This window comes from Chrysochloris asiatica, unplaced genomic scaffold, assembly GCF_000296735.1.
Source record: "Chrysochloris asiatica unplaced genomic scaffold, ChrAsi1.0 scaffold00049, whole genome shotgun sequence".
Taxonomy (NCBI): domain Eukaryota; kingdom Metazoa; phylum Chordata; class Mammalia; order Afrosoricida; family Chrysochloridae; genus Chrysochloris; species Chrysochloris asiatica.
This window is the reverse complement of record NW_006408567.1, coordinates 2,297,915-2,312,548: the sequence shown is the minus strand read 5'-3', so window position 1 is coordinate 2,312,548 and position 14,634 is coordinate 2,297,915. Positions and strand designations below refer to the sequence as shown.

The window sequence follows — 14,634 nt, the reverse complement described above, 5'->3', positions numbered from 1 at the left end:
ACATTGAAAATTTGTTTTTAACTCATGATATTTGAGATAAATAAAGTATCTTGGGATAATTAAGTTATTAAGTAAACTAGTTTGCATTATATGATAAGCACTGGACTGGTAATCATAAGGCTGGTAGTTCAAACCCACCAAATGCCCTTTGGAAACCACATCACATATAGGGTCACTAAGAGAACCAATCTACAGCACTTTCTCAAGACTATCATAACAAAAGTTAATGAATATAGCAAGGAAATCCTAATAATTACAGAATCTTACAGGAAGCATAGACATGCTTGATGTACTTAGGGCTCTGAGTTGCATGTGACTGAAACAGGCTGATCTGAATGAAAATGAAATTTATTGGCAGAAGGGTACATGGACTTCTCTGGCATACTGGTATTGAGATCCCTAGTCTCCAGTCAACTTACAGTCTTAGGAGTCTTGGGATTTTCTACTTTGGCTCAGTGCCACTGCATAGGTCAAGTGCAGAGCTGGTCCTGTGCTTAGTTTATGCACACTGCATGGCAGAAAAACTAGATACATGTGTTTCTCCCAATTACGTGCATTAAATACATGTAACACATTTGTACTGAATTTCATTCAATAGTTAACCTGGTAGTAGGGTATGTCTATACAACTTAAAATCTAAGAAATAAAACAGGCTTCTAGGATAAGTCAGTTTTATTAATGTGTTTTGACCCATCATCCATATATTAAACACAAGAGAGCTTAAGTAATTCAGAATTTCTGAAACTGGAAATGGGTAAAAACAACTAATAACAATAAGAAAACCACTGTAAATTTTTGGGTATTTTCCCTTTAATGTTTTAGTAAACATGATTTCTCTGGCATGTACTTAGTTTTAAGTGACTTAGAGTTACTCTTAGTTTTTTATTATTACAGCATTATAAAAGCCATAAACATGTTTTGTTTCTGAAGAAAGTACTTTTTGAAATTGTTACAGTATTCTCTCATAAAATAGGAGGTATGCTTGTGAGTTCAGTACTTTAGCTGTAGGCACAACTTGCACATGTGTATCGCTGATGTGAAACCATTGCCCTTTAGTTGATTCCATTTCAAAATCTGTCAAGAAGAAATATGAATTAAATACAAATGAAAAGATTAAAATCTTATTTTATCTGAATTTTCCATGTCATCCTACCTTGTGGAATATCACCATGAAGAACAAGATTAGAGAGATGGGTGTTTGCAGTTCTTGCCTTAGCATAGGCAGTATAATGTCCAGACCTCATAGTGCCACTGTGTTCAACAACTCCATATAAGGAATATAGGACCCTTGTATTTTCTTCAGCCACATTCTTTAAAAATGAATAGAATTCAAAAAAGTTAATTCTAATCCCAATCACACAGATCTCACTGGTGAGACTATTTTAAACGGTTTACTTAAGCATAAAAGAAATAATCAGTATTTTTTCCCTACCACTTCCTAGCCTACTCACTAGTACCTCACTTAAGTTTTTATTAGAAGTTACTACTACCCTATTGGAAGAACCCTGAGGCCACTTGTAATCCCTATTTCCTGATTGAGATAACTTTTGTTATTGTCCGTGTCCTTGAGTCAGTTCTAACTCAAAGACCGTATGCATACCAGAATTAAAAACTGCCCTGTCCTGTGCCAGCCTCACAATTTGGTTATGTTTGAGTTCACTGTTGATGCCACAGTGTCAAGCCACATTTTTAGTGATCTTTTTACTGACCATTTTACCAAGCATGATGTCCTCCAGGGACTGGGCCCTTCTGATAATATGCCCAGAGATGAAGTCTTGTCATCCTTGTACCCAAGAAAGCACTCTGGCTGTACTACTTCCAAGGCAGATCTGTTTGTTCTTCTGGAAGTCCCATGGTATTTTCAATATTCTTCACCAACACCAAAATTCAAATGACTTGATTCTTCTCTGGTATTAATTTACTGTCGAACCTTCACATGCATATGAGGTGATTAAAAATACATGCCTTGTCAGGTGGACCTTAGTCCTCAAACTGACATCTTTGTTCTTGAACACTTAGAGGTCTTGTGCAGCAGATTTGCCTAAAGCAAATTATAGCAACTTGGGATCTGAAAATTCATAAATCCCTCAACATCCCTATCTATCATCCCGGTCCGTAGCCAAAATATAAAGCCTTAGATAGGAAGAAGTTGTGTTTAGGTTGTACCAAAAAGCACTTCTTTCGCTTTAAAATGCTCCCTAAAACGTTGGTGAGAAGCACACTAAACCTCTCAAGTATTCACTTTCCCCAACAGACATTAAGAGTGGGGACTGATAAGCATTATTTGCTCCCCAAGGCCCCTTTCAAACACTCCATTTATGTTCACTTACAAAAATCGTAAGATTTACAGCCTCAGAAACCCTGTGCAGGGTCGCTATGAGTCAGAACCGTCTCCACGGTACATCACCACCACCACCACAGAAAGCACTGCTGAAGTAGCATTCATGGCCCTTATATTGTACCATTCTCATGTACCCAAATTCACTTGATACTTTGTTGTGAAGTGCCATTAAGTAGATTCTGACTCAGGGTTTCCCTGTATAGGGTTTCCTAGAAGTGGCTGGTGAGTTCAAACCACTGATCTTGCAGTTCAGAATGAATTTGTAGTCCCAGTGGTTATCCTACAGCGCCACATTGCTGTTAGGTGCCATCAAGTCAGTACCGACTCAGCAACCCTAATGAACAACAGAACGAGACACTGCCCGGTCCTGAGCCAACCTCACAATTGTTGACATGCTTGAACCCACTGATGCTGCCACTTTGCCAATCCATCTTGCTGGGGGTCTTCCTCTTTTTCTCTGACCCTCACCTTACCAAACATGGTATCCTTCTCCAGCGACTAGTCCCTCCACATTGCCACCCCAAATTCTGTCAGCTTTAAGGATTTCAGTGCCACATAGGTGAATCTCATTGTAATTTCACTGAGCCCACCACAACAAGGATTGTATTCTGGACTTGATCATCACTCAGAACTTCAATCTCAAAACCTGTCTAGTGTCATTCTACAATCTTTCCAATTCTCAGCTCACTTATTTGTATGGTTACCTTCACAAAAACTTCCAACCCTCATTTTCTCCTGTGAAGCCTCTTCTGGTCTCCCATATAAGGTCTACACCGTGACGATTCAAAATGTCCATCGACTAGCAGCAGCTGCACTACCGGAGTTTCCTAGTAATGTAGACTCTTAGACCCAATCCAGATCTACTGCATCAGAGTTTTTATTTTACCCAGGTTCCCAGATTATTTATAAACACATTAAAGTTTGAGAAATTAGACCACATGTATTACTTTTAGAAATAAACTTATTCCCAACATCAATTTTATTTATTTACCGTACCTAGTTCCACACAAAATCCCACTTAAAATCTCTAACCCAGACAGCTGCTAGTGCAGTAAACAAAATATCACCATGCAAATTAGTAAGTTTATGATCTTCTACTTCAACAGGGTTCTCAATTAGACTACATAATTGGGTCCTTGGTTTAGCAGGTTCATCCATAGATGTCCTTCACAGCAACTGGACCAAGCTTTCACCACTTCCAGTTCTAGCTGCCACTGAGTGACCCATATGTCACAATAGATTATATATGCTCCATAGTTTTCAATGGTGGATTTTTTTGGAAGTGTATCACTAGGCCTTTTTTCTGAAGCATCTCTAGATAGATGCTTCAGAAAACCTCCAACCTGTAAGTTAGCATCCAAGAGTATTTACCATTTGTACTACCAAGGGACTCCTTGCTCTTAGCTTCTTCTCCCTCACCATGTTATTCTCTATAGCTGACCTCTCACCTCCCACTTTAGGAACACTTGCCTAACTACAAGTTGCTCATTCTCAAGAAGATAAAGCTATCCCTTCCCTCCTGTTCAAAGACGAAACTCCAGCTTACTGTCATCCTAGCCCATCTGGTCTCCCGGGTCTTGCTCAGTCAATTATCCCTCTTTTGTATACCACCAACTTATAGTTTTCCCTCTTGGCCTACAAACCTATTTAAGTCTCCTGGACATTTACAAATAAAAATAATTGATCCACCACTTTTTCCTTTTTAGCCAAACCTTTGAACATACATATTTTACCTCCAATATTCTCATCCATTTCTCAGCCCACTGAAGTTCCCAACACTGTTCTTGAAAAATTTACCATGACCTCTATATTGTCTAATCCATAAACACCTCCATGTCTTTTCTCCCTGACATTGTGATACTGAGACCACTTAGTCAGGTCCTTGAAACCTGAATACAGGGAAATGGCATTTTATGAAAAAGATGATAGTCTCATGACCTTGTATTTAAAACAAATCCAACCAAAAGTACTTCTGTTTACCAATTAAAGCTGCCCTACCCTATTGTGTAACATAAAAATAATTACAATACACTCTACCTACTAGCTAGACGAGGGAGCACAGTGCTTCCATATGATAAGCACTGGATTGTGAACCACAAGGTCCATGGTTTGAGCCCACAAGTTGCTCAGTGGGAGAAAGAAGAGGCTTTCTGCTTCCTGAAAGATTTAAAGCCTCAGAAACCCTATACAGGGCTGCTATGAGTTGAAGCTGACTTGATTGTGCTTAACAACAAACAGCTGGGGGGTTGGGGGGGGACGATTTCCATCACTTCAAATTTTGTATAGATACTTTATTAATATGTTTCTATTACAGTACTTGGAATCATTACATGTTATAACTAAACTATGACTACTCCATGCTGGTTCTCCAAACTCTTCAACACAGGAGATTCTTTGAGATACTTTGTAATATTCTCTTCTACTTATGTTTCTTACATTCAGATGCTCACCAGAATTCTGTTCTGAGCCATCCCTTCTCTCTTTCTCTCCATGTTCTGAACAAGGATCCTATTCTCTCATAATTTTAGTATTACCTATGTATTGGTTTCCATATCTTTAACTCCAACCCCAACCTCTCTTCCCTATTCCTAAAGACATGTACATCCAAATACTTTCTATACATAAAAATCACATAAATATCTAAAAGATATTAGTTTATCCAAAACTAAGCATATTATCCTTTCTCACCTCCTAACCTGCTCTTATTCCTGTATTTTCTCTCTGTTGAATGTCCCTCTCATCAGTATGGACTCTTAAGACAGGCCCCATATGTCATCTTCAACTCTTCTTTCAGTATAACCCTCAGTCTCTGCGTCACCTGCCAGAGCCAATCCACCCCAAGTCTGATGAATTTTCCCTCCCTGCATTCTCCTCCTCTGCATCCTTCTTCTTCTGACTGCCCCAGTTTAAGCACTCATCTATGAACTGAACTAACTCAGCAGCCTCCTATTTCCCTGGGATCTCTTGTTGTTCCCTCCTAAAACCCAGTCTCCATACGTAAAGCCCAAGTTCCTCCCATAAGAGCCCTCCAAAGCTTATCTCACTTCTTAGGCTTCATTTCCCAAGAGAACCTATAAATCACTCTGTTGCTGTTAAGTGCCATCAAACTGATTTTTGGTTCATAGCAACCCCATACAACATAGCAGAACTATTCCACTGAGTTTCCTAGGCTATACTCTTTACAGGAGCGAATCCTCAATTTTCCTGCAGAGATGCTGGATAGGTTCAAACCACCTAGCTTTTTCATTAGCAGCTGAACACTGTACCACAGCACTACCTGGCCTCCTTCTGAAAGCTCTAAAACTACTTCTATTTAACAGCTCCTGGCACAGGTCATGCTATTTTATAGTTATATGCCTTTGCTACTATTGTTATTTTTGCCTATACAATTCATTTCCTCTTGATTCATCACACTAACTCTTACTCCACCTTTAAGTGTTACTTGAGGTATGGTCCACATCAAGATTCTTCCCTAAACCACCAATGTGGTGGGTTTAGGTATATACCACCCTTGCTCTGTGTACATCATGTTAAATTCAAATTATCCATTTATGTTTGCTCCCCTTTAGTTTGTGTCACTTGGTTCCCAAGACAAGCCTGCCCCAATAAATAGGTTTCAAAAAATGTTTGTTCAACTGAAATAACAGCCTTATGTTCAAAATGATTCATCAAGAGCCTTGAAATTATAAAGATACAAACATCAAGACTCACTCTGCTCATCGACTTCATATTTATGTGAGCCGCTATTGGAATTTTTGCTAAGTCATGATTTGCCTTTAAGTAGATTTTAAAAGAATGTTGCAAATAAAGACCACTGTTACCTACCTTACACTTAAGGGTACAAAAAGGAGCCAAATCTAAGATTTCTGGAAATTTTATATGTTTGTTAACTTTGCGTAGGTTAAAACCAGCCTAAAAAAAAAAAAAAGACATCAAGTTGTGAAAAAGGAGTACACAGTAAGTAAATAATAGTCCCTCTTCTCCACTGCCATAAAGAATGCCAGCATCCAGCCCAAATTCAGTCTCCTAAGGAGACTTTTTTTTTTTAACTTTTTATTGTGAGGTTTACATGGGAGAACATCAGCTTTACACTCATCCTATCGTATTTTGTTTCATTGCAATGATTACAATCCCCTCCATGCATCATCAAATAACCCCAAAGGGTACAACACACAGGCCCCCTCCCCCTCCCCCAGCCACCAGCACACAGCCCTTCTCCCTTCCTGAGTCCAGTGTCCCCAACCACTCCATCTGTCCACGTCATCATGTCTGTCTCCATCCCTGGCGTCACTGCCTCCCTGGGTTGGGTCCCACTCTCCGTTCTTCTCACTCGATGGTCCCAGGGGCCCCTGTTCCTGGGTTGTAAAATCACTCACTCTCCTCCTTTTGTTAAAAAACATCTATCTCTATAATTCCTAGCCTCACAGGCAGTCCTGATAGCAATTATTCACTATTGTACCACAAGAGTCCTATCCCCATTTCCTTTTGCCAGCCCAGTCCCAATGGATTGGAAATCATTCAGTGGTGATTCTACCTTCTCCCGTCCAGTCTGGAACTAGGCTCCCTGAGACTCTTCTTCCTGAGCTGCTTTGCTATTTTACTAAGTGTATGCAGACGTACCCACACACATATTAAGAAAGGTACTCCCACAGAAGCCATGTCAGCCACCCAGAGAACGCAGGTTACACCAGATGTTTTGAGTGTTTAAAACTCAGTATAACAGATGACATTTCTGTAAAGCACACAATCGTAACCTCACTCTCTACCAAAGTTTAGTGTATTTTTAAAACAGACCCAATTAGTAGGCAGGAAAACATTCTAAAGATCCTGTAGGTAGTTTTGGAATTTGGAAATGAATTTGAAAATTACACTATTTACAGCAAAATGTTTCCAGAAAAGATAGAGAAATAAAAATGATGTAATTCTTACATCTTTTATCAAGAGTCAGGAAAATAAGATCCCAGACATAAAACAGAAAAAAACAAACATCACTAAGGTACCTAAGAACCAGTAAACTGGTTGGTTTTTTTAAAGATATTGACACTAAAGTTAAATGATACTATTACTAAAAAAGAACAACATGAATTCTAGCTAAACTGAATAAGGACTGTGTTTAAATTTCTCTTCTACTTTGATGTGGACATTTTCTTACTTGCATGTAGTTTTCACTTCCCACTATCAGCATTAAGAAATAACAAAAACTGTAACATATGGAGATGAGGTCAAACCAAAATAGAGTGTGTCCAAAGCTTAAACACATCTGAGTTATAAAAGAGCAGTTTACACTGTAATGAAGCAAAATACATGATTTGTTCATGTAAAACTGGTTATCTGCTCTGTAAACCTTCCCTCAATTCATAATAAAAAGCTGTAAAGATAGAGAGCAGTTAGACACAGGGGTGAGCACATATTGGGGAAGACAACTGCCACGTGAGGACAGCTAAGAACCTAGGAAGGCCCGGGTATACCAACAAGGAAGGAATTCACAGGGCCAAGACCTCTAGAACTGTGAGAAAATAAATTTATGTCACCCAATTGAGGCATTTCTGTTATAGCAGCACTACCCCTATGCATATTTGAGACAAATTCTAAGTAACTGAGACAAATTAAGGGGTACCTGCTGAAACCTCTTTAAATGAAGAGTGAGAACAGGAGGAACAAGAGAAATCAGCATCTGTTTTTTGGCATTGGTGTAAATGTGTTTCCTTTCACCTGAAGAAATAAAGACAGTTTTAGCAATAGGATACTCATATGAGACTTCTAAAACATTTGAATATGCTATAAAGCTATTTCAGACCTCCAAATCAAGAATCACCACACTTTTTCCCTGTAAAGGGCCAAATATTAAAAAGAGGGAAAAGTTTCCATAAATTTTTATGAAATTCAAAATAAAATAATAATTTAATATGATTTTTGTAATAGAGGTTTACTAATGAGAAGAGTGGAGTCCTTTTGAGGGAATAACATTTCATTTCATTGAGGTTCAAAGTTATTGTTGATGGTGGTAGTGGTGGTGTGCCACCAAGTGTATTCCAACTCATAGAAACCCCGAATAGGGTTTCTGAGGCTGTAAATCCTTATGACAGCAGAAATCCTCATCGTGCTCCTGCAAGTAGGGCTGGTGGCTTCGAACTGCTGGTCTTGAGCTTAGCAACCCAACTCGTAACCACAGTGTTCCCTATTATCAAATCAACTGCAAATGTTCATGAATGAAAACCATCTTCAGTAACAAGCAGCAGGCTGTGGACTGTGGTTTGCCAATTCCTGCTCTAAAGCACACAGAATTCCTTTAAAATAAACACAACTTACTTTTTGTATCTACAAGTACATAAATAAAAAACTAAACAAACTGAAAACAATTCAACAATTCTAGTGCAGTCCTTAAGAATCTACGTCCCTTTCCTCCCAATCCTACTACTCAAATTCAAAAATGATGGAAAAAAGACTGCAAATAGTGCTCTGTTTCAATTTGAGAAAAATTGTAAGAAAGCACTGTCTGCCTAAAGCCTTGGACAGGGCATGTCACATTAGTATACTGCTAGTGTGGCTTCCTGGGTAACAGGGAAATGAGGGCATTACAAACACTAAAGAGAACTGCTGCCCCTACGCCATGTGACAGCATTCATGTGAGATGATTTACTGACAAAGGGACAGTAAACTATTCTACTTTAACTGCTGCCACCATGTCATAAAGTACTAGCCACCTCAATATTGTTTTTGTTGTTGTTTAGTGTCATTGAGTCACTTTCGACTCATAGCAAATAGGGTTTCTGGGTGGGGAGCTCTTTTTGTTCATCCTTGTAACAAAAAAATTACAGCAGAGAGTATCTGATAGTACCCAAATACTGATAAAATCGAAGTACTTCTACACAGGTAACCCTTGTGCAGTTTAAAATTCACTCTGCATATTAATTTTACTTACAGTAAGAGAATCTAAATACCTTTTATATTTGCCTTGGTTCCACTACATTGTCTCCGTGTGCACACTTCACAAAGAAGTTTATTTGCATCTCGAAGCTTCTCATTACGGGTGAACTGATATAAACAATGCTCAATTGACCACTCGTTAGTATTGAAAGCTTCCCTATTGGCAAGAGTACAGAAAGCAGTTTCTGGATCTTCATTTACAACCTCATAGATCTTTGTCCCAGGAGTATGACTATCATTCAGAATCTCTATATTTATTTCCTCAGGCTGCAGAGCAGCATTCAAGCTAAGATTTTTAAAACCACTGGAAATGTCCACTTCTCCATCACACCCTTCCTTTTGGTAGACATCATTTAAATCCTTAGTGCATTCAGGGGGGGAAGATGCCAAAATCTCCAGATCATTATCCACGTTGACATTTTTCACATCTACTTTCTCTGTGGAATTTTGATTGTCAGTTACATTTTCTATCATTTTTTCTTGGCCATCCAAATCTTTCTGATTAACACAATTTTCCTTATCAATAACTTTCTCTTGTGAGCTATGGTTGCATTTATCATCCATTTCTTCAAGTGACATTTCAGCATCGCACTCAGTATCTTCAGGATGGTCAACTGTACACATATCATTAAAAAGAAGGACCTTCCCTTGGATTTTTTGTTGTCTTCGTTGGTTCTGTGTAAACAGTACAAAACACTTTAACTCAAGTCATAATAAAAATATTTTTTTGTTTCTTTTTTTAATAAAGCAAGCATGTACACTATATCAGGTTTTGTTGCTCATCAATAACAGATCATTTAGTAAGGAAAGTTGATGCTCAGAATTTTGATCTTACAATTCCGTTACCATCAAGGTTCAAATAAATTATAGAGGAAAGTTTTTTAACTGAAGCAAAATTAAACCATGACCAGCCATTTAAAATTGTCACATGGGGACAGGTAAAAAGGTGCAAAGCAGGTCTCCGCTCCAAGAGAAACATATAGGCCAACGACTAAAACTGGAAAGGAAGCAGCCAAGTATTAAAGCTTTTGGTGGATCTGACCACACATAATACAGTAAGAGACGAATCAATATCAGGTGTCATTACTGGCCAAGGTTGTACTGAAGAGATTAAAAAAATGAGAAAATTCAAGGATATACAATTGCAGGACTGGCCTGGGCACAAGCATAGAGAGAAAATACTCCAGAAAACAAATGACCAAAAGCTAGAAAGGAAGCAAGGAAGCCACATGTACACAGAACAATAAAGGAGGTACCTCCCTAAAATCACCTTCATTGCCACCTGCAGCCTATTTCCAAGTAGAGCCAAAAAGGCATTTCATCAAGATTCTTGTTAGAATATCTAAAGTCCCAAATGGGTTCACATTTTGTTTGCAGCTGGGAGGCTAATTTATAGTAACAGATGGCTGAATGGAACACAAACACCTTCTAAGTATTTCAGTCAAATAATGTCACACACAAGAGGGAAATGGGGGAAGGACATGCATGAACACACTACAGAAAAGGAAATACAAATGGCTCTTAAACACAAAACTATGCTTAACTTCATTTATATGAAAACAAATATAAAATAAAACTAAACTGAGATATAGTCCATGAATCAGATTAGCAAAATCCCAGAAGTGTGATACACATGACTCTCAAGTACAGAAAAAGAATGCATCAGGTATTTCTGATGGGAAGATAAATAGGTGTAAGTTTTACAGAAGACAATTTGGTAACAGCTGTCAAAATTACCAACAGAATCCCTCTTCTCAAACTTTATCCTACAGAAGACATAGGAATTGAATTATTTATTCTTGGCTTAATTGGTTACTACAGAAAAAGACTACCAACAACATAAATCAATAGAGAACTGATTAAATGAATTAAAGTAGATTCTATATAATGGAAAAGGACTTTGGCTGGTGCAAGCGGTTTACAATCAGCTACTAACCTCTTGACAGTTCAAACCCACTTAGTAACAACACAGAAAAAAGGACTGACGATCTGTTTCTATAAAGAATACACCCAAGAAAACTGTATGGAGCAGTTCTACACTCTAACACATGGGGTCATCATGATTCAGAACTGACTACATGGCAAAAAGTTTAGGGGTTTTTGGTTTATAAAACGGAATACAATGCAATGTGTTAAAAAAAAAAAAAAAAAGGAATAAGCTCTGTACTCTGATATGCTGACATGGTAAGATCTCCAAGGATCTAATTAACTAAAATAAAAAATAATATTCAGAACAACATATACAGTGAAAAGAAAACAACGAAGATGGGGAGGGAACAAGACCACTTAGAGGTATCTGCTCATATTTGGTAAGAAAAATAAGAAACTAATGAAACTGGGTACCTAGGACAAAGAATACTGGGAAAGAGAAAAGGACAGGGATGGGAGGATGACTTTTCTTGTATATCTTATACTTTTAAACTTGTGAATGTCGATGTAGTGACTATTCAATGAATTAAGTTAATAATGAACTAAACTTTTTACAACAGTTGTCACAAGCCATACAGGATTCAAAAGCAGCACCGCTTTTTCTTTGGTGGTGGTGGTTATGTGCCGTGGAGTCGGTTCCGACTCATAGCGACACTGTACAGGGTTTCTGAAGCTATAAATCTTTACGGGAGCAGAAAGCCTCATCTTTCTCCCGTGGAACAGCTGGTAGTTTCGAACTGCTGACCTTGTGGTTTGCAGCCCAATTCATAACCACTACGCTACCAGAGCTCATTTTTCTTTACAGATACTCAAATCCTCTGGAGAGAATTAAATAAGCTCACTCTGAAAATTAAGGTGCTAAATATAAAATGAACTAATAGCATCCAATTACATGCAGACTACAAACTTGGTAATTCAAAACCTAAAAGTAGAAAAGTAAGGTGTTCTTAATTACCCACCTTGGCTTGTTTTTTGGCTTGCTTCTTTGCTTTTTTCTGTAAGTGTTTACTTGTTCCTGAAGAAATATCATTTCTCTCTTTTATGTAACTGTCATTATCTTTTTCTTCCTCGCTGTCTTTATCTTCATTCTCCATTGTCTTTTTTAGATTTTTATCATTTATACTTTTCTTGCCATTCTTAAAATATAAAGAGAGTATGAATGAAAAGTAAAATTTTACAACCACTAAATTTGGAGTCCTGGTAAATGGCGCTGTGGGTTAACGCACTGGTCTGCAAAGTCAATTTGAACTACAAGGTTGGTGGTTCAAGCTCACCAGTCACTCCTTGGAAGTCCTATACAGGGTTGCTATAAGTTGGAACCGACTTGACGGCACTTAACAATAACAACAATTGAGGGAGAAGAAAATTCATGTTATCTTTATATTTTTCTGGAGTCCTGGTGTGGTGCTGTAGGGTAAATACTCAACCATAAGGCAGATTTGAACCACAAGGCCAGTGATTCAAACTCACCAATTTCTCCTTAGAAACCGTATATAGGGTCATTATGAGTAGGAACCAACTTGATGGCACTTAATAACAACAACGACAAATATATTTGCTACTCCCATTTTACACTATGAGTAAGAATCAATTTGATGGCTTGGTTTGGTATCACTTTACACTAGACTGATTTTCTAAATACTTATAAATATGTACCCAGGCAAAATCCATTTATCTCATATAATGGAAAGCAATATTCACAAACTAAGAAAAAAAGCAAAATATTTACAAACTAAAAAAAATAACAACAAAAAGGCAACTTCACATTCAAGTGTAGTAGAAAGGAATGTAATGAATTTTATTAGATACATGCTTGTTTCACACTGTATATACAAGAGGGCTTTTTAAAAAATTATGGAAACATTCCATTATCTTTTATATACCTTTTTCCATTCACTTTTTGAAGTCCCCTCAAATGTTCATTTCTTGATGTGCTTTCTGTTTATAAGTGATTTACATATCACATCAGGTCTTTTTTATTCTTTCCCTTCTTTGTACATAAATGATAGTTTTAGAGAAAGAGAAGTTTGGTGAGACTTTATTGAATAAACCATCCTATGTTCTCCTTTTTACTACTATTACTCAAAAAGAACCAAACTGATAATGATTTAAAAAGAGATGCTCTCTATTTAACATTCATGGATGCAGGACTATGAGGGAGTTGTAATCAGCCTTAAATAATTTTAAAAAGTTGAATTTTAATGTCAGGAAGGATTCTTCTCATACTTTAAAAGTAATCAAATTAATTATTTAGAGAATTCTAAACACACCAATCTTATTTTTTTTTTTTACTTTTTAATGTGAAAACTCCATTCTCAAACCCTAAAAATTTTTTTATCCTAAATAGATTAGGAAAAATTTTCCCATGGCCTGGTAATGTATAAATGTGGAAAACGCAACAAGGCTTTCTCATAAAATCTAACAAGAGGAAAAAAAACAAATACTTAAATAAAATTAACTCAATAGTCTTACCTGATCATCTAAAACTGGGAGAGACAAATCAAGGAAAGATTCATGAACCAAGGAGACCTTAACCAACCAAAAAAGAAAATGTAAAGAAAGAAAAAGATTTACTTTAGACATTATACAGTAAGATCCTCCCATCCTGAGTTTTAAAGTAAACACAGATTAAGTAAATGAAATTAAAAAATTATACAAACACTGAGAATGTCGGGTTGGGACAACTAAATTAAAATGTTGAATTAAATTCTTCAAGACTTAAAATGTTAATAGTCTCAGTAAAGAATCATGTACATTTGAATAGTTCAAGAAATAATATCTTAAATGTTAAGAGTTTTCAGGATTTGAAAGAAAAGGCGGTTAAATTGCATTCTATTAATATTAATGAAGTCCTGGTGTGGTGCTATAAAATAAGCAGTGGACTGCTAACTGCAAGGTCAGTGGTTCAAACCTACCAGCTGCTCCTTAGAAACACAAGTTCATTATGACTTGCAGCTGACTTGATGACACATAACAACAACAAACAATATTAATAAATCATTCCAGTCATACATCTACTTACAGTTCTGCATTCATCACACATGATTGTACTAGTCAGTTCACCACCAAAGATCCGGTCAACAAAGCTTGGTACTGACTTTTTCTTTTCGTAATCTACGAAGAAAAAGTATATCAACTAACTAGATAACTAATTTAAAACTTTACACCTACTTACCTACCTACCTTTAAATTTTTCTCCTTAAATATTTATTTTTAATTTTCTATCTCACAGACTTTTAAACTCTACCCATAATTGTAATTTTATTTTTTTGTTACAGTAGTCAGAAGCATATCTGCTGCCTTTGCGCATACTGCCATTCTGTAACACTGTCATTAATAAGATAACACAGTTCTTACCCAAGATCTAGTCAGTGGAAAATAGTGTAAGTCAGTGGAACATCCTTGTATCAACATCCACAAGTAAAGTGAGCAGATGA

General features: G+C 37.1%; 1 protein-coding gene across 2 annotated transcripts in view; it reads right to left on the bottom strand.

The window, feature by feature from the left end:
- Positions 1–657: 657 nt before the first annotated feature.
- Positions 658–14,634, bottom strand: part of USP16 (ubiquitin specific peptidase 16) — a 38,514-nt gene continuing 24,537 nt past the window's right edge. The window contains exons 11-18 of one of the 2 annotated variants that reach the window (XM_006862510.1): positions 14,220–14,311; positions 13,670–13,726; positions 12,157–12,333; positions 9,283–9,943; positions 7,959–8,053; positions 6,167–6,253; positions 1,154–1,310; positions 658–1,074 (exon numbers count right to left, since the gene is read on the bottom strand). In XM_006862510.1, the coding sequence (XP_006862572.1) occupies positions 950–1,074; positions 1,154–1,310; positions 6,167–6,253; positions 7,959–8,053; positions 9,283–9,943; positions 12,157–12,333; positions 13,670–13,726; positions 14,220–14,311 (1,451 nt within the window). In that variant the 3' untranslated portion in view covers positions 658–949. The remainder of the gene's footprint in view (positions 1,075–1,153; positions 1,311–6,166; positions 6,254–7,958; positions 8,054–9,282; positions 9,944–12,156; positions 12,334–13,669; positions 13,727–14,219; positions 14,312–14,634) is intronic. The other variant, XM_006862511.1, reaches the window with a different exon arrangement.